Source organism: Gymnoscopelus braueri (assembly GCF_963280865.1).
Source record: "Gymnoscopelus braueri genome assembly, chromosome: 10".
Lineage (NCBI taxonomy): Eukaryota > Metazoa > Chordata > Actinopteri > Myctophiformes > Myctophidae > Gymnoscopelus > Gymnoscopelus braueri.
Window position 1 is genome coordinate 21,622,180 of NC_137611.1, and position 18,661 is coordinate 21,640,840.

The following is an 18,661-nucleotide window of genomic DNA, read 5'->3' on the forward strand; positions in this document are numbered from 1 at the left end:
CCAGGGTTTTGAACTGGATGCGAGCCGCTACGGGGAGCCAGTGTAGAGAACGGAGAAGGATGGTTGTGTGGGAGAACTTGGGGCAGTTGAACACCAGACGAGCCGCAGCTTTCTGAACCAGCTCCAGAGGTCTGATGGCAGATGCCGGAGCACCAGCAAGGAGGGAGTTGCAGTAGTCCAGGCGGGAGATGACGAGAGCCTGGATGAGCACCTGGGCTGCCTTCTCCGTGAGGAAGGGGCGAATCCTCCTGATGTTGTAGAGGAGGAATCTGCAGGACCTTGTCACTGATGCGATGTTTGCCGAGAACGTCAGTTGATCGTCCAGGGTCACACCCAGATTCTTCGCAGTCCGAGTTGAGGTCACCACAGCATTATCAATGGTGATGGCCATGTCTCGGTGCGGACAGCCCTTCCCCGGGAGGAACATCAGCTCGGTCTTGTCCAGGTTGAGCTTCAGGTGGTTTGTCGACATCCACTCCGAGATGTCAGCCAGACAAGCAGCAATGCGTGCCTCCACTTGGGTATCAGAGGGGGGGAATGAGAGGATCAGCTGGGTGTCATCGGCATAGCAGTGGTAGGAAAAGCCATGGGAGTGGATGACAGCACCCAGAGATGTAGTGTAGAGAGAGAAAAGAAGAGGACCCAGAACCGAGCCTTGGGGAACCCCAGTTGTGAGCCTGTGTGGTTCTGACACAGACCCTCTCAGCATCACCTGGTAGGAGCGACCCGTCAGGTAGGATGCAAACAGGGAGAGTGCAGAGCCTGAGACACCCATCCCCTCGAGGGTGGAGAGGAGGATCTGATGGTTCACCGTGTCGAACGCTGCAGACAGGTCCAGGAGTATCAGAACGGAGGAGAGAGAGTTCGCTCTAGCGGCATGGAGCGACTCCGTCACTGCCAGGAGGGCAGTCTCTGTCGAGTGACCCACTTTGAACCCAGACTGGTTGGAGTCCAGGAGGTTGTTCTGGTGGAGATAGGAGGACAGTTGTTTAAAGACAGCACGTTCGAGAGTTTTAGATAGGAAGGATAGAAGGGAAACCGGTCTGTAGTTCTTGATCTCAGAGGGGTCAAGTGTCGGTTTCTTCAGGAGGGGGGTGACTCTGGCAGTCTTGAAAGTAGAGGGAAAGTAGCCAGATGTCAGAGAGGTGTTAATAAGGTGGGTTAAGAAGGGAAGAAGTTCAGGTGCAATAGACTGCAACAGAGTGGATGGGACCGGGTCCAGAGAGCATGAGGTGGGGCGACTAGAGGTAACAAGGAGAAGGACCTCGTTAGGGGAGAGGGGAGAGAAGTGGGATAGAGAGGGGATGGGGGGGGGAAGAGGAGTAGATGAAGGTAGAGAGGGGGGGGTGGCAGGCAGACGGGTGTGGGTAGTGCGCAGGGCACCAGCCGGGGGAGGAGGGAAGGAGGATCGGATATCGTTCACCTTCTTGTCAAAGAAGTTGGCGAAATCGTCAGGGAGGAGGGACGAGGAGGGAGGAGGGGGTGGTGGTTGCAGGAGAGAGGAGAAAGTTTCAAAGAGTTTTTTAGGGTTGGAAGCAGAAGCCTGAATTTTAGTGCAGAAAAAAGCAGCTTTAGCAGCTGATAGAGAGGAGGAAAAAGTAGAAATGAGAGATTGGAAGGTGAGAAGGTCCTCCAGGAGGTTGCCATTTCTCCATTTGCGCTCAGCCGCTCTCAGGCTCCGTCTCTCAGTCCGCACTGAGTCCGACAATCAGGGGGCAGGTTAAGTTTGACGTGCAGGCCTGGTGGTGAGGGGACAGAGATGGTCGAGAGAAGAGGATAGAGTAGAGAAAAGAAGATCTGTGGCGGTATCAGGGGATAGAAGAGCAAAGGATTCAGGGGCAGGGAGAGCAGAGAGAACAGAAGAGGAAAGATCAGTGGAGGAAAGTGAGCGAAGATTTCACTGGAAAGAGGAGTGACAGACAGGTTAGCAATAGAGCAGCCTCTGGTGAAGATCAGGTCCAGTTGGTTGCCCGCCTCATGGGTAGGAGGAGATGGGGAAATAACTAGGTCAAAGGCGGCGAGAAACGAAAGTAGTGGGTCTAGCTGCTTCTCAGTCGGGAGGTTGAAGTCACCCAGAAGGATGAATCCAGAGCCATCGACAGGGAAGTGAGAGACTAGATGGTCCAGCTCCTCCAGGAAGCCACCAGCAGGGCCCGGTGGGCGATAAACAACTGCAATGGTGAGCTTGACTGGATGAGAAACAGTGACCACATGAAATTCAAATGAGGTAGGAGAGAATTGTGACAGCGAAACAGGAGAGTATTTCCATTTTCTGGAAATTAGCAGACCAGCCCCACCACCTGTCCGCACGGCTCTGGGAGTGTGAGAGAAAGAGTACACATCTGACAGAGCCACGGGTGTAGCAGTGTTTTCTGGTCTGATCCAGGTCTCAGTCAGAGCAAGGAAGTTGAGGGAGAGCAAGGATGCGTAGGCTGAGATGAAAGCAGATTTGCCTTCCACCACAGCCGAGTGGCAATTCCAAAGCCCTCCCGCTACCACTTGCTCGACGTGAGTAGGATAGATGAGATTAGTTGTGTCGCGACATCTGGGTGTAACCCAGTGTTTGTGCGACCACCAGGAAGAAGAGAGGACAGGAATGTGATGTCTGCATCTGGCACACTTGGGCGTCTTGTACGCCACGGCCACTTTTTGTTTAGAACGTGACATCTTGATTGATTTATTACCTTAACTTGCTGCATTACTGTATTATTCGTGTTGATTTTATAGCTGGCTTTTTGTTTGATAAAATCAACGTGCGTGGTGCGTCGTCTCCAAATGATGTCTGGTCAAGAAGACCTTTAGTCCAAAAAGGCCACCATTTAAACCTCCTCAGTCGCAACATTGTATCGATTTGAGGCGTGGGAAAGTTGATGAACACGGTTCCCAGGAGCACCCCTAGACACCTGCTTGATGGGCGTGTGTGGGTGTGCATGTGTGCACCCTGACGCGTGAATTTAGGGGATTTCCACTGGTGAGGTGGGGTCATTTGGGGACAGGACAGGGTGGTGAAACACATGAGCACATGAACTACTGGCACTGCCAGTAGTTTCTCTGTGTGTGCTGTTAATCATGTAGGCCTACAGTAACACAAATGAAGCACACTGTACCCAGAGTAATATACAGCAGATGCGTGCAAAAGTCTGCTGTGAATAGTACGACGTTTAAAGCCCCTCTAAAGCTTAGCCAAAAGCGTCAGCTCAAAACATTATTCCATAAGGTAATTGTTGTAAAATCTTGCTTTCACAAAAACAACCATGAAGGCCCTGGTGGCTATTATGTAGGAAAATATCACAACCCTGCCTGGGTAGACATGAGTGGCACGGGAAGGGGGGGGGTCTATAGGGGCTGCAGCCCCCCTGGTGGTGGGAAGCAACAAAAAAAAAAGTCTATATACACACACATATATATTAAAACAATGATGTATTTAACTTTGGGGAATAAAATATTTGTTGAAAAAGGTGGGAAAAAAGTGAAAAAAGTGGGAAAAAAACGTAAAAAATGTGGAGGGGAAATCGCACGTGTGCGGAGTCCCCCGCCAAGCCCAGCCCCCCTTGGAATAAATGACTTCCAGCACCACAAAATGTTTAGGTGTGTTAATACCGTTGCAATACATTAGCTTTCCAAGAAAACTAACATTATTTTTCACAATGGTTTTTATCTCTAAGTAAAAAATACTTGTGAAGGCCTAGTGCCAATACTATACTGACAAGCAAGGCAGTGCAATAGTTTTAACAATGTGCAACAGCATAGTTTGGCCACTAGATGTCAGTTAAATCCTTATATTTTATGCCTTTGAGCGCTTTTCTTTTCTTATTCTTTTATGGAATCTGCTATACCAATAAAAATGCATTGTCTTGACATATCTTTGAAACTCTGTGTTAATCTGTGTATAAGGACCAAATGTTTCATCTAAGACTGCGCCCGCGCGCACACACACACACACACACACACACACACACACACACACACACACACACACACACACACACACACACACACACACACACACACACACACACACACACACACACACACACACACACGCGCACACACACATGCACACACAAAGCCTGTGACAGACATTGTTGTAAAATCTAAATTCTGCTTTCACAAAAACAACCATGAAGGCCCTGGTGGCTATTATGTAGGAAAATATCACAACCCTGCCTGGGTAGACATGAGCTAAAAATGTGGAGGTGTGTTAATACCATTGCAATACATTATTCCCATAACTCTGATTATTTCCCATAATTCGAATTATTTGAATTATCTCAATTTAAAATTTAGGAATTTAGCAGACACAGAAGTGTGAAATTGGAATAAGCAGAGTAGCCTAAGCATGAGTCAATGAACAACAAGGTGGTCACATATAGGGCAGAGACAGAGAAAATGTAGTGCCTCAAAGAAGCTTGGATACCAGGTAAACAATACTAGCAATTGTCTAAACAACATCCTACCTAAATCACATTCTTTACATATTACTGAATCGCAACCAGCCCATTTCTGTTGGCCTGTGAATATAACATCACCAAAGGCTTAATCATTTAAAGCTGCAATCCGTAACATATTCTATCATACAGATTGGTTAACATAACATGTTATTCACAAAGAATAATGATGGATTGCAGCATTAATGCTGCTGCATTCCACTTGGTGTAATGCACTGTTGTGTGCATGTGTGTGTGATGTGTTGCTGTCTTTACTCACTGAACTTAAATTCCCTTGCATGCAGACATATCAATGACTCAAACAGCAGTTATTTCGAGGATACAAGGTAATTGAAAGCATACTCCTTGCCCAGAAGTTTTATTACTTGTGTCAAGGTGTCTCTATAGTATGACTTGTTCAACTCCAAACTCTCACATAATGAGTTGTGGCTGAGTTGATCACTTGATTTCATAGTGGTTTGTGGCAATGCATTTTATGAAATCTGAGATAATGAAATTAAATTGCTACACATTTGGCACATTTTTGGCACGGCCCAAATCTTTTGAAAGATCAAAATGATATCACGTTTAGCAAAGTCTGCAACAGTTAATTGAACTAATCGATTTAATCAATTGTAAGTAAAATAAATCTATTTAAATATATATAAATCAATAAAATAATCTATTAATAGGCTAATCAAACCCTATTCTGGGTGAAAAGTTTAAAAGGTCTATAAAAAAGAACGTTGTGAGCTTGAGTTTCTCGATTATTTGATTGAAAGTAATCGGTAGAATAATAGCTAATAAAATAATTGACAGCTGCAGCCCTATTTTCAGTCTCTCCATAATACTATCAAGTCACTGCTACTATAATCTCTCAAGAACAGATTCTGCTCTGCGTTGGAATCTGTCGTGAAGGTTCGTCATAACGTGTACACACTGTGTGGGCGTGGGCGTGCCTTCAGATCAGGAAGCAGGCCGCGCTTTACCCAATCAAATGTAGTGGGCGGGATTTACGTGTCCGCTGATCCTTCCCTACTCGAAACAAGCCAAAACTAATTTAACAATGGCGTCCGCGGAGCAGACAAAACCACGGAAAGATATTCACATTTTAACTTGCTCTTTCATCATAGAAACAAGTGGGCTTATAACCAAAACGATCCATGTTCTCTGGGAGAAGTGGTGTTAGTGTTCCGTGTAGAAATATTGTTAGTGGGAATGAAAACATAGTCGCACCACCCGGAAAAGGAGCGTGAAGGCAGACTAAAACCCCGGTTTCCTTTGCGCATAGGTGCTGCGTCGTCTTTAGCCCAGAGCCAACATGAGATAGTACAAACAGCAGAGGGCGCTGTTTTTCATTCTCATTTGGCTTTGGGTTCCCAGATTGCTGCTACTATGACCTGCAAAGATACAGTATACAGTTTAGGTGTACCTGTTGCCTAATATGACAAACAAAACACAAAACAACAACTCATGAACCAGACCTCAACAAAATAAGCAGATGTTTATTGTGGTACAATGGTACAGTGAATGGGGTTGTCTACATTGTCCTGCACTTGCAAACCACAGGTTGTGGATTTGAATACCGTTGTGCCTTTTCACAGGTATGAGGGAGAAATGGACATAAGAGTCGGGATGTTGGAGTGAAATGTAGGTAAAAAATAAAAGCTCATGTGATGACTGAGGGTCCTGTTCGACCCGTCCTGTCGTGAAGCTGAGAGATCTTCAGAGCGATGGTCGCCAGGGGTGCCAGCATCACCTGTTCCAAACACAGACACACCACTGTAGTTAGACATTCACAGCGGTGGGGCCAGGCAGTGGTGAGAAGTCACTAAGTACATTTACTTAAGTACTGTACTTACTCTACATATTTGAGGTACTTTTACTTTACTTACTATACTTCTTCTCCATTACATCTCAGAGGCAAACATTGTACTTTTTACTCCGCTACAATTATTTAACAGTTTTAGTTACTAGTTACTTTGCATATTTAGATATTTTTTACAAAACATAAATTAACCACTTTATACTGATGCTATTCAAATATGTTGGCTATTCGGCTATTAAAAATAACTGATCTATAAGTTGACGACGCGGTGTGATGCGATGCGTTGTCAGCTTATAGATCTGCTATTTTCAAAAGCGTGTACAAATGGACCCTTAAATGGAACCAAATGGATCATTATGGGTCCATTTGGTTCCATTTGTACACTCTCAGAGTTATGGGTATTCCGTGGCCTAATGCATACCAAACTCCTTGAAATTAAAAAGTTTGAGAACCACTGAGTTAGACACTTTACCTGTGTGTCTTGGGAGACGTCCACCTTCTCGTAGCTGTCAATGTAGATCCGAACAGTTGCCCCGACGCTTCCTGTCCCACTGAGTCTGTAGATGATCCGAGATCCATCTGTGAAGATTATCCGAAGGCCCTACAATAAAATGAAAAAAACATAAACAATGAAAACATAAAACAATACCCTACTTGTTCTCTTTTTTATCATTGTATTGGCCTGTGCGTTTCGGAGCAAGCTCCTCCCTCAGTGTGCAATATATAAGACTGTCAAGCAATGCACAAAACAACTAGCCTGGCATTGCCAGACTGATGACCTGGATTCACTCACACGTTCCTCTGTGGAGATATGTGTGTGTGAATCCACATCATCAGTCTGGCAATGCCAGGCTACAAAACAACTAGCGTGGATTAGAAACATGTACAGTTGAAACCAGAAGCCCCTTTGTTAACCACTTGAACCCCAGCATTCCTATTCTTGGGAGAACGTTCACCACAAACTCGTGTCTGTCTGTCTGTCTGTCAGTCTGTCTGTCTGTCCATCCTGTACCTGGTTCCTTGTGATGGTGCTGTCCACTGGGTCGGTGTATTCAAAATTGTCTGCTTTCTCCACCTGGTAGATTTTGTCCCCCACGGCAAACCTCTGTCCTGCAAAGGACTTGTCCACTATCGTGTTTTCCAAGTATTCCATCATCTCGAAGGCTGCGTCCAGGTCTACATCCTCGTAGTCATATCTGGGTTGGGGCGATGACAATGACAAAAATCACAACAGCATTAACATTGAAAACTTGTGCTGGACTCTGTCACTTCCATGCCATCCGATGTGTCTTTTATTATCATCAGTTTTTGGCTTAATTACCACTCTGTGTTTGGGGGAAATACAATTTCAGAATCAGAGTATTGTTATTTTCTGACTAGATTGAACTAGTATTCACATTCCTTTCTGTCATTCACTCAAATTCAACTTACTAAGAAAACTAATATTATTTTTCACAATGGTTTTTATCTCCAAGTAAATTGTAAATAGGCCCCAGGCAGTGCCAATACTATACTGACAGGCAAGGCAGTGCAATAGTTTTAACAATGTGCAACAGCATAGTTTGGCCACTAGATGTCAGTTAAATCCTTATCTTTTATGCCTTTGAGTGCTTTTCTTTTCTTTTTCTTTTATGGAATCTGCTATAGGCTACCAATAAAAAGGCATTGTCTTGACATATCTATCAAATTCTGTGTTAATCTGTGTATAAGGACCAAATGTTTCATCTAAGACTGTGCACGCACACACACGCGCGCGCACACGCACACACAAACAAACAAACAAACACACACACAAACACACACAAGAAGAATTATGAATGTGTGCTATAAAGTTACTGGTGTAAATGTGTCTTTGACACATGAAGCCTACCAAGTCAGAGCCACATATGTAATCTTATTGGACTCCCAGCACCCTTACACACACACAGCGAGTTCATGTGCTTCCCTCATTGTGGAGTTTTTTTTATCACCCTATGAGGTCTTTTATTTGGCTTTTTAAACAAATGGGACTTGTCTGGGACTATCTGTGGTCTGTGGATGCAATTCGGCCCCCATTTTTCTTTTTCCTTGCTGCAGCTTCTTATAGTATGTCTATATTGAATAGATTCCATTTTAGATTTTCTAGATGTGCTATTTTCAGTGCACGACACCTGTGCACAACCAAGGATAACTGAGGCTTAACAGGCCTGTCTTTGTGTGATGCTTTTAAATACCTGGTGTAGTAATTTCTGCCATACTTCAGCCAGTGGTCCCTCATAATATCCTCCACACTCCGCCGTCTAGTGGCCAGGATGGATAGCCATGCCAGCACGGCCCAAAGCCCATCCTTCTCACGAATATGGTCTCCACCTGTCAGGGTGGTATAGGGGCAGATTTTTAATCAAGTTGACTGTAAACTATCCAAACAAATCATTGATTCAACTTAACATCACCCGTAATCAGTGCAAGACTTATTGGGGAATTCAAGACAAGAGAAGGCAGAATTGTCTGTGAACCCTCAAGTCCTCTATTAAAAAAACTGCAGCAGAATTTCTTGTGGTTTTAACTTTTAACTTACGTTTTAACATATGTTAGGTAAAGCCAAGAGATTTGACTCTCTTGGTTAAAGTAAGAGATTTCAAGTTTTAAAATGATTTACGATTTAAAAGTGATTTCTGTAGTCCGCTTCACTCACTGAAGAGCTACCTGTGCCGAAACTCTCCTCTCCACACAAGGACAGTCGGCCAGCGTCCATTAGGCTCCCAAAGAACTTCCAGCCAGTGGGAGTTTCATATAGCTCTATTTTTGATGCCTTGGCTACTCTACAAGAAATACACAGAAACAGCATTCAAAGAAGTGCTCAAAATATCAACACTAACAACAATAAAACAATGTCGCCTGATACGGTAACATCTTCAAATGGACAACCTTATCATGCAGTCAATCCATATATATCTTTGACTACGTAACATCTCTAAAGTCCATGTAGATTTCACCCAACAGGCCTTTTTCACAACAGACCATATAGTTGTGTAATGTTACTTCCTTTACAGGTGATCACAATGATACAAATTATGACTCTGTTCCATTCAGGTCAAAAGAGTCAGGATGCTGCTATTGTGCAGTTTCAGGTTGGATCATAGATATAGGCTACAGTACTAACAGTAATGTTATAAAACAGAAAAAGGTTTTAGTCTCAGTCAGGTACTTATACAACTCAGGCATATTTCTTGCTTTGGTATTATGGCAAGCTGACCTGGTTAATAAGGCGGCGGCACTGATGTACGGTCGCAGTGGAACAGAGCCTTATAACCATTTCCCACCTTGGACATGTCAGTGTCCATTAAGTAGTTAACGAGTATCACTGGTAACACCTGTATATGGCTGCCATGAAAAAGTTCTATAGCAGCGATTCCCAACCTGTTGGCCGGGGCCCACTGGTGGACCATGAGGATATTGCAAGTGGGCCCCTAAATAATTGGCAGAACACTAACACGTTTCAGACGGGGAGCGAGTGACGCGGGCGTTCTCGCTTGGATCAGCGGGGATCGCACCACAATCATTGTTGTTCTGTCCTCCTGCGCGTAGCGGGGGAAAAAAAGTTGACCACAATTCAGCTCTTGCTACCCGTGGGCGTGTGCACGAAACAAGCACGAGCGCGAGAATTTCACGGGACCGCGCCCACTTGCCTCTCCGCCCCTCAACTTCTCCGTGCGTCCCATATAATTGCCCGTCTCTCATTGAAAATTAATTACTAAGGCGTGTCACTCGCTCCCCGTCTGAAACGGCCTTTAGATTGATTGATAATATAACATAGATGTAAAAGAAAAAAATAAGAAAATGTAAAGAAATGAATAAATAACAGCACTCCTTGGGGCTTTGACAATAAGGTGAGATGACAGGCCGAGGCCTTACTTGTCTAAGGCTGCGCTGGTGGGCATGCTGCGAGCGAAACCTCTCACCCCCGTCTGCTGGAAGTAAGGGATGCAGAAGATATTGGCAGCGATCACAGCCACCGAGTCAGATGGGGTGACGAAGAAGCCATGCTTCCCCAGGATCATGTTACGGTCCTAGAAAGCCAGGCAGACAGCGATTAGAAGGCCCGGTTCAACTCCAGTTCGTGACCTTTGACCTTTTAAATAGGATATACTGTAAGTCTCCATTGTATCCAGACAGTTATAGGGAAATGTTTAGTTTAGTGCGGGTTCTCTTTTCAGTTTAGTCTAGGGTAATTTAGTGGGTAATTTAGGGCTACGCTCCCACATGAGCCACGCTAAGAGGAAATAACTGCCTGTCTACTCATCCGTCGGATCGATGGGAGACTCCACCACCACCACATATACTGTATATATTTCTTAATCAATCTGTATAACTAACACAACTTTGGTGGTTTGTAGTATTTGGTCTGCCTGTTCTTCTATTGAGACATTTAGATCCAATAGTCAGGTAGGACCACTACTGGTTGACAAGAGGTATTACATGAAAATCAAATGGAATTATCTTGTTTTCCCAAATGTGCTCTACATTTTAGCTCAACAGAAAATATTTCATCACTCATGTGGGGCCCCCGGTTCGAATCCCAGGTAGGACGTGACAGTTATATGGACTGCAGCTTTAAGCTTACAAATGTAACACTGTTTTGAAATGATTTGTGGCTTTTAGATTTTCGATAAATAGAGCTTCTGCACATACCCCGTCACCATCAAACGCTGCACCAAATTCGTATGGTCCCTCCCTCATGGCTTCAACCAGGTCTGCAGCGTAGGTGAGGTTGGGGTCCGGGTGGAGGCCCCCAAAGTCCTCCATGGGGACACAGTTGACGGCAGAGTTAGCAGGGGAGCCCAGCTCCTCGCAAATGATCCTTCTCACATAGGGTCCCAACACTGGGGAACAAAAGACAGAGATCTTCATCAAGACCTTTCCTTGAAGAGGACATTTTTTTGTTTAGCTTTGGGTCTTTTCTTGACTTTATTGATAGTCTGCAGAGACAGGAAATAGGGAGAGAGAGTCGGGAAGTGAAATGCAGCAAAGGTCTGCCTTCGAACTGGGGACTCGCTGTCAGGCATCATTCAGAGCCTGCCCTATGTCGTACACAATTTTAAGTTTTAAGTGTGCAGACTCTCTTTTATAGAACAGGGTTTGTCTATACACAGCATACTGTATATGCTAAATGCCTAAATTGTATATATGTACGGTACTGTATGTATGTAGGCTATGTACAGTAATATGTATGTATGTATGTATGTACTGTATGTATGTACGTATGTATGTATGTATGTATGTACGTACGTACGTACCTATGTACGTATACATGTGCGTGTACGTATGTATGTATACGTACAGTATGTATATTATGTATGAATTTGTGTCCCTCCAAAGTAGAACAATCATAGCTCATGGTATAGAGAGGAGCATGAAAATTGGGTTGTAGTTGAAAATGTTTTTCTTTCAGTGAATCTCTTAGTCTCTCTCTTAACGACTTTGTTCTTGTGAAGTACTTTTGGTGAAATATGTATAAAGATGGCTCTTTCCATTTGTCTAAACTAAAGGAAATAGACCGTCACCACACTAGTCAACATGCTCACAAGCTGCCAGGTTGTCAATGCAGGGATTTCTCACAAAACTGTATTGATTATCCAGCCCCTCATATCAGGGTTTAAAGTTGTCTGGGTGGGACTTCGCTGTGGAGATTTGTCTCACACTTTAAGGCCTTTACACATTGGGGTTGTGATGAATAAAGTGTGAGGAAAATGCAAAATATGCAAATATTTTGCATCAAAACAATTCATCAACTGATATAGTTACTGTAAGTAAGTAGCCTTGGCCTTGGGACCCAACCAGTTCCATCCAGAACCAATGTGGGCCATATATCAGGAACCAATATCCTGTTTCCATAGTGTGAGGCAGCTTGATGTACAAGTACATCCCCTGGACATGACGTTAGTACTGTATGTCGCAGGGACCTATCCCCAATCCAACCCTTGATGCTGAGTGCCAAGCAGGGAAGCATTGGGTACCCTGACCTCTCCGTCTCAGGGCGGACACTTTAACCACAAGACCAATGAGCTGCTTATTCATATAGTTGATGCCTCATTAATACAGGTTGATGCCTTTTTTCACGGTGTGGCAGCTCAGAAACATCTACCTTGATCTGAATAAAAATCACGCCGCTTTATCGTCGCGTAACAAGTGAATGGCAGAATCAACAGAGCGCTGACGTCTCAAATGTCAATAATAAGACACATCCATGTAACGTAAGAATATCAAAACAAGAAAAAAAACATCCATATCTTATCAGGAAATACTGTAAGGTGTGTTGCACCACGCAGGGGCGGCCCCGTCAGCTGTTTATAATCCATATCCTGGAGGGATTGTGCTAGAATTGCTAGTTGGTTGTCTAACAACAGCTGATTGAATAGGATACGTTTAGAATAAGTTTATGCTATTTCAAAGGGGGAAATCCTACTCAACTAAAATACTATATGAATGGTTCTGTATTCATGTTTATATACATTAAGAGAGAGCTGCTTTTTCTCAAACAACACTAGTATTAGTTCTGAAAAATATTCTCATTCTCAAACTGAAACACCTGGTTGCTTATCTAACTAACCATAGCCAAAGATTGGATAGGGAGACAACGCCCTTACTCGACTCTGTCTTATTTTACCTTGAGTTGTCTTGTCTGTCCTGCACCTGTTTACTAGATCGGATGTTCTACTTTTTGAAAGAGGTCAAGAAAAATGTGATCACATCACGACCAAGAGACATGATAACGTTACCAGAAATAACTTGATTGACGGCATGCAAAGTCAAATATTGCAAGAGCCAAAACATACTGGTGTGGCATTGTTGGCCTGCTAATCACCTAACCCCATGAGAGAGAGAGAGAGCGAGAGAGAGAGAGAGAGCGAGAGAGCGAGAGAGCGAGAGAGAGAGAGAGAGAGAGAGAGAGAGAGAGAGAGAGAGAGAGAGAGAGAGAGAGAGAGAGATAGATACTGGGACATGGGATATGAATGTTTGGTGTCTTGTTAGAATAAGGAACATGTCAAGACTCGACTTTTGTGTGTGTGTGTGTGTGTGTGCGTGTGCGTGTGCGTGTGCGTGTGCGTGTGCGTGTGCGTGCGCGTGCGTGTGTGTGTGACTGTGTGACTGTGTGTGTGTGTGTGTGTGTGTGTGTGTGTGTGTTATGGCATCTCGCGTCTGGTTTCAGTGTTATCACACTAGGGGATACACTAAAGGCCCTGGGAACAGTTTGAATTCAGAAACCTCATCACTCCCTGCAACGGCTTCTATTACCACATTCTCCACTGGTCGCAAAGACTTGGGTCATATACTGTAACAAACACTCGGGACTACAACAGCTGAAAACCTTATTATGTTTCTATATCACGATCTTCTCCTCTTTATCGTTGCAGTGAACGTTGCGTATTGAGCTTGAGTGGCATGGATTAGCGCTTTTCCACTGGGTAAACACAACGTGTTTTCACCCTGACTTGACCTTCGCCTTTGACTTAGCAAAGATTCCCCGCAAACAAGTGACGAATGTTAGCATCGTGAACACCCACGCCAGATGACACAATGTGACGTCTGGCCTTCTGAAAGGAATTGGAATTGCCTCGATTGCATACAATTTGACGTGTGTCCCCATGTCAAAGTGTTGTGAATATGCAGTTGTTTATCAGGGGCTACAAGCAGAAAAACAAGACCTATAACTTGGTGGTTTCATGTGGCTTTGGGATTTCATGCAGCCCATCTATGACAACAGACATCTATGACGTTTCTATGACATATGACTCCATATTGGGCAAGGTTTCAGGCCGATTCGACCGCCGTTCACTTCCTTTTAGACGGCTTGGCTCTGAAAGAGTCATCCACACGTCATCCGTGCACATTTGGACAATCAGAGGCCCATTGAAAAAAGTTTAGAACATAATGTTAAGCCCGGACAGCTGGCCTAGCAGTCTGGGCAGTGGGCACTTAGCCTTTAATGCAGCCTGACCAACGCATCGCGGGTTCGAGTCCTGTTCCCGACGATCTTTGCTGCATGTCTCTCCCCATCTCTCTCTCCCTGTTTCCTGTCCATCCCCACTTAGACTATCAATAAAGGCAGAAAAGCCCAAAAATATCAAAAATGTGCAGGATTCTACGTTAGTCTAGTGACAGTGTGCACATGTAATCTGGTGCTGAGTGGTCCAGCTGTTTGTGAGATTACCTCCGGACAGACACACAGACAGACACACCCTCTTATAGATAGCTACCTCTTTCAGACCACGCCAAATAATCTCTGTATGAGATAAGCACTTCTGTTCAGGGATTTTCTTGGCAAGATGCACTGAGTACATGAAGTAAAGGGCTGTCCGCACCAAGCACGATATAACTATAACAATAAATCACCACTGTCAGCGCTATAGTTGTGCTGTGTGGGCTCTGCCATCCACCTGAGCTAGATCGACTTTTTTAAAGCCATACATTTACAGTTATAGTTATGGTGCTTGGTGTGGCCAGCCACCTAAGACTCAGCCCCTTAAGACTCAGTTGGGGGGGTTCCAGGGGGTCCCCAGCAAAAGTGGTTAATATAGCATCACAACCATTTTAAACCACTTTATCCATTTATGTGTTGGCTATTCAAAAAATAGCAGATCTACAAGCTCACAGCACGTCACTTCGTGTCGCGCTTCTGCAATTTTTGAAAAATATCGAAAATATTTAGGAACATTTTTAATACTCTCACCTCCATGCATGGCGTCTAGTCGTATCTTGTAGTTCTGGCCGGACAACAGCTCCTTCAGGGCAGCAAAGTCAAATATGTTTCTCATCAGATTGGCATAGGATTCCACAGAGTCCACCATCTCCACTTGGAATGAGCACAAACAAAAAGAAGGATTTACATGTACTGTACGTCGTATAGGCTCTTGTCTGAGTGTCTTTAGGTTATTACGAGCTCCAACAATCTGGAATGCCCTACCCAAGTGTATTCGCAACCCGTTCTCACTCAATAACTGATGCCTATGTGTGAGAACGTGTTGATACTGTATTCGACAAGCGTATACTATCATATCCTTTAAATCACTTCTAAAAACATATATGTTCAGAAAAGCATTCTTTACAAGAATGCTTTTTAAAGGGATGTTATATAACATCCCTTTTCTTTTCCTATACAGCCCAATCCCCCTCTTTTCTTGTTGAATTTCTGTATATCAGTTTTATCCGTTAGATCTCTAAGTTGTTAATTCTCTATTTTGCATCCTTTTAAATTTGTGTTTTGTTTTCCTTGCTCTTGTTTTAATGTGTAACTTCTCTGTGCAGCACTTTGTGACTTCTGCTTGGAAAGGTGCTATATAAATAAAGTTATTATTATTATCATTATTACTGATGGGTGTGTGCGGTAGCCATTCACCAGTGAAGGGTTTGAACTTGTTCTCCAGGTCAAACATCTGTTTGCCCAGTGTTGACAGATCCACTCTGAGCCCCGGGCAGATGGCAAACTCCTCGATGCTTCTGCTGATCTGGAAGATCTTGTTTGTGAAGGCCTCCTGGGCTGGTCCTAGATCCAGCAACACACAGCAGAAGGATTGCTATTATTGAGGTATTAACATATTGTAGTGTATGACTGATTAGTTATACAGCTTATAAATATGACATTCTTGTGCATGTGTAAAGGTATTGTTCTAGGGACACTCACCACTAATGCCACAGTATACAGATTATAGGACTGTATGACAACTTTTGTTTTAATCTTTATTTAACCAGTCATTAAAGGTAGTGGCCTGGTCAATATGAGCTGACATTCTTTATGAGTTTAATGCACATATACAGTAATAAAGCAAAAATACTCATATGCTTGTTATTCTTTGTGTAAGGAGGACGTTGTGAGGATAACAGTTAGCACCGGTCACATAACAGTAAAAAGTTAGTGTAGATTTGACACATGGTATTTCAGTAGTGTGCATGTGTCATGTCTGGATAAGGCCGTGCACAGCTCCCCGCGCCTTGTGAAATGTCTAGTCTTCTCTCGTAACACTATTTTACACTTGGCAGTTGCCAAACTTGCCACTGCTTGCTTCCTCCTCTCCGGTTACATTTACCTCCGTTGGCGGTGTTGAACTTGATGCCAAAGTCTCCCTCGGGACCGCCGGGATTGTGGCTGGCGGTGAGGACGATGCCTCCGATGGCTTTGTACTTCCTAATGACACAGGAAATGGCCGGCGTGGACATGATCCCCTGGTGGCCGATGATCAGTCGGCCCACCTGAAAGCGGCACACGGCGTTAAGTGCAGATGCCATCATGTGTAACTTACTTTAAATCGCTCTAAATATACCCCCCATGAGCGAAAGCATCTCTAAGCTCTCTAAATTAAGCCCCGGCACCTAGGGAACACATTAATGGCATTGGCAGTGGGACAACAACTACACAAGTTTCATACACTTCTATTTCAAGACAGAACGGCCAAGCAGGAGGAGCCCGGAGCCATCTAGAGCAGTGGTTGTCTGTCTTCGCAGTTATCACAGTGTTGTGATACCATCGTATTGCTTTTCATTGCCGTTTTCCTTTATTGTCAATGTCGGTTGTAAACCTTGCATGTTACTTTTCAAGAAACAGAAAAAAGAACCATGTGCTCCAATGTATAGTTATTATTTAGTAACAATCTATTGTCATACATTTTCATTGGATAAATATTTATAAAACTCATAGACAGACTTAACCACTTTCAACCTTTGGGGAATATATGTCTTTAACACAGTAACACAACTTCTAATACAGTGCAGGAGGAACAGGTAGGGGTTAATTGTCTTGCTCGCCAGGGGGGTGAACCATAACCTCACTCCGTCAAATGGAAGAAGCTTGCGACACACATTTTGTTTCACAGCGTACTTGCATCTGAGACTCCGGGCGCAGAATCGATGACAGACGGAGTTTCATTTTTTTCAAGCTACTAGGCAGGTGATTGGATGATCCCGCCCCTAGCAGCCGCTGATTGGTTCGTATGCGCAGCGGTTCGGGCAGCTTTACTCTGTGAGCAATCCCAGACCCTCCTTCCTGAAACCAAATGCAAATGAGATTTCCGGAGGGAGGGGGTGTTTACCAGGCTAGGTGAACCAGGGACCATCATTGAAAGCCTGTGACCCCATGATGTACTGTACTACGCGTCAAACAGGAGCAGAATGGGTCAACTTTGACACCGGAACAATAATAGTTTTCACTTTTCAACCCATTTCCTGTAATTTTTGCAAGAGAAGAATTGCAAGATAACAAGGTAACAAGATAACTGAACCACGTGACACACAATTAACATTTTTAATTTCCAAAATGTAAGCGTTTAATTACAGTGGGCCACCCAATGGTTAGGAACCACTGATAAACTTGTTTGGTTTTATGTTAGCAGAATGGACCTTTGGCATGTAATTAGACACGCTTTATTAATAGTGTGTGTTTACATGCCCCGAGGAAGACCCACCACAACACATGGGAAACACCTACAACAGATGACAGGGGCAGGTGACACTGACACTGCATGCTACTGAACCACACACACACACACACACACACACACACACACACACACACACACACACACACACACACACACACACACACACACACACACACACACACACACGCACACACACACGCGCACACACACACGCGCGCAGGCCGACAAACACACAAGCAAAACATTTACACAATGACACATGCAAGACCACATAAACACCTGCACGTGCAGAGACGGTATGCACAAGCACACCCCCACAAACACTCACAGAGGCACACAGGGGCAAGCAAATGCAACACACAAGGCGTGGTGACATGGTTGGTGACACTGACCCCGTTGGCAGCTGCCATCTGCACGATGACCTCGATGGCGGTTCGGTTGAAGAAGCGCCCGTCGCCCCCCACCACCACGGTGGAGCCCTGGCGATCGCGCAGGTCGATGGAGGAGAAGACACTCTGGATGAAGTTGTGCAGGTAGTTCCTCCTGGACTGGAAGACGTAGACCCTCCTCCGCAGGCCGCTGGCGGTGCTGGGCCTCTGGTCCGGATAGGGGGCCGTGGGGACCGTCAGCACCTGGAGGGGGCTGTCGTCCATCATCGTTTCACCCAAATGGAGGCTTTGAAATGACAGACAGAGAGAGAAAGAGAGAGAGAGCGGCCAGTCCCTCTCAGTTGAGAGGGAGAATGACTAAATTGCCGTGAAGGGAACGAGAGGGAAACATCTCGCTCCTCCCACTACGCAGAGGGGCAGTTATGAAGCCCAAAATAACCTTTGGTGCACAGTAAAATCCTTGGTGGTAATTTAACTCAGAAAGTGAGGGTAGAAAAAGGTGTGAAGCAGGGCAGGGACACAAATGGACCTTTTCATGGGTCCATTTGGGTCCCTTTTCACACAGAGATAATTTAACACTGAGGCATTTGACTGTGTGCTAATGTG

At 44.5% G+C, this 18,661-nt stretch overlaps 1 protein-coding gene across 1 annotated transcript; it reads right to left on the reverse strand.

Annotated features, from left to right (window-relative positions):
- Positions 1 to 5,912: 5,912 nt before the first annotated feature.
- LOC308094212 (phosphoglucomutase-1-like) lies at positions 5,913 to 18,390 on the reverse strand. Its single transcript, XM_080440724.1, has 11 exons — positions 18,059 to 18,390; positions 16,320 to 16,482; positions 15,632 to 15,778; positions 14,966 to 15,088; positions 10,927 to 11,117; positions 10,150 to 10,304; positions 8,941 to 9,056; positions 8,469 to 8,604; positions 7,268 to 7,451; positions 6,728 to 6,856; positions 5,913 to 6,186 (listed from the first exon to the last, which is right to left on the reverse strand). Exons 1-11 carry the CDS (start codon positions 18,320 to 18,322, stop codon positions 6,097 to 6,099), a joined length of 1,698 nt encoding a protein of 565 aa, XP_080296850.1. The 5' UTR covers positions 18,323 to 18,390; the 3' UTR covers positions 5,913 to 6,096.
- Positions 18,391 to 18,661: the final 271 nt, after the last annotated feature.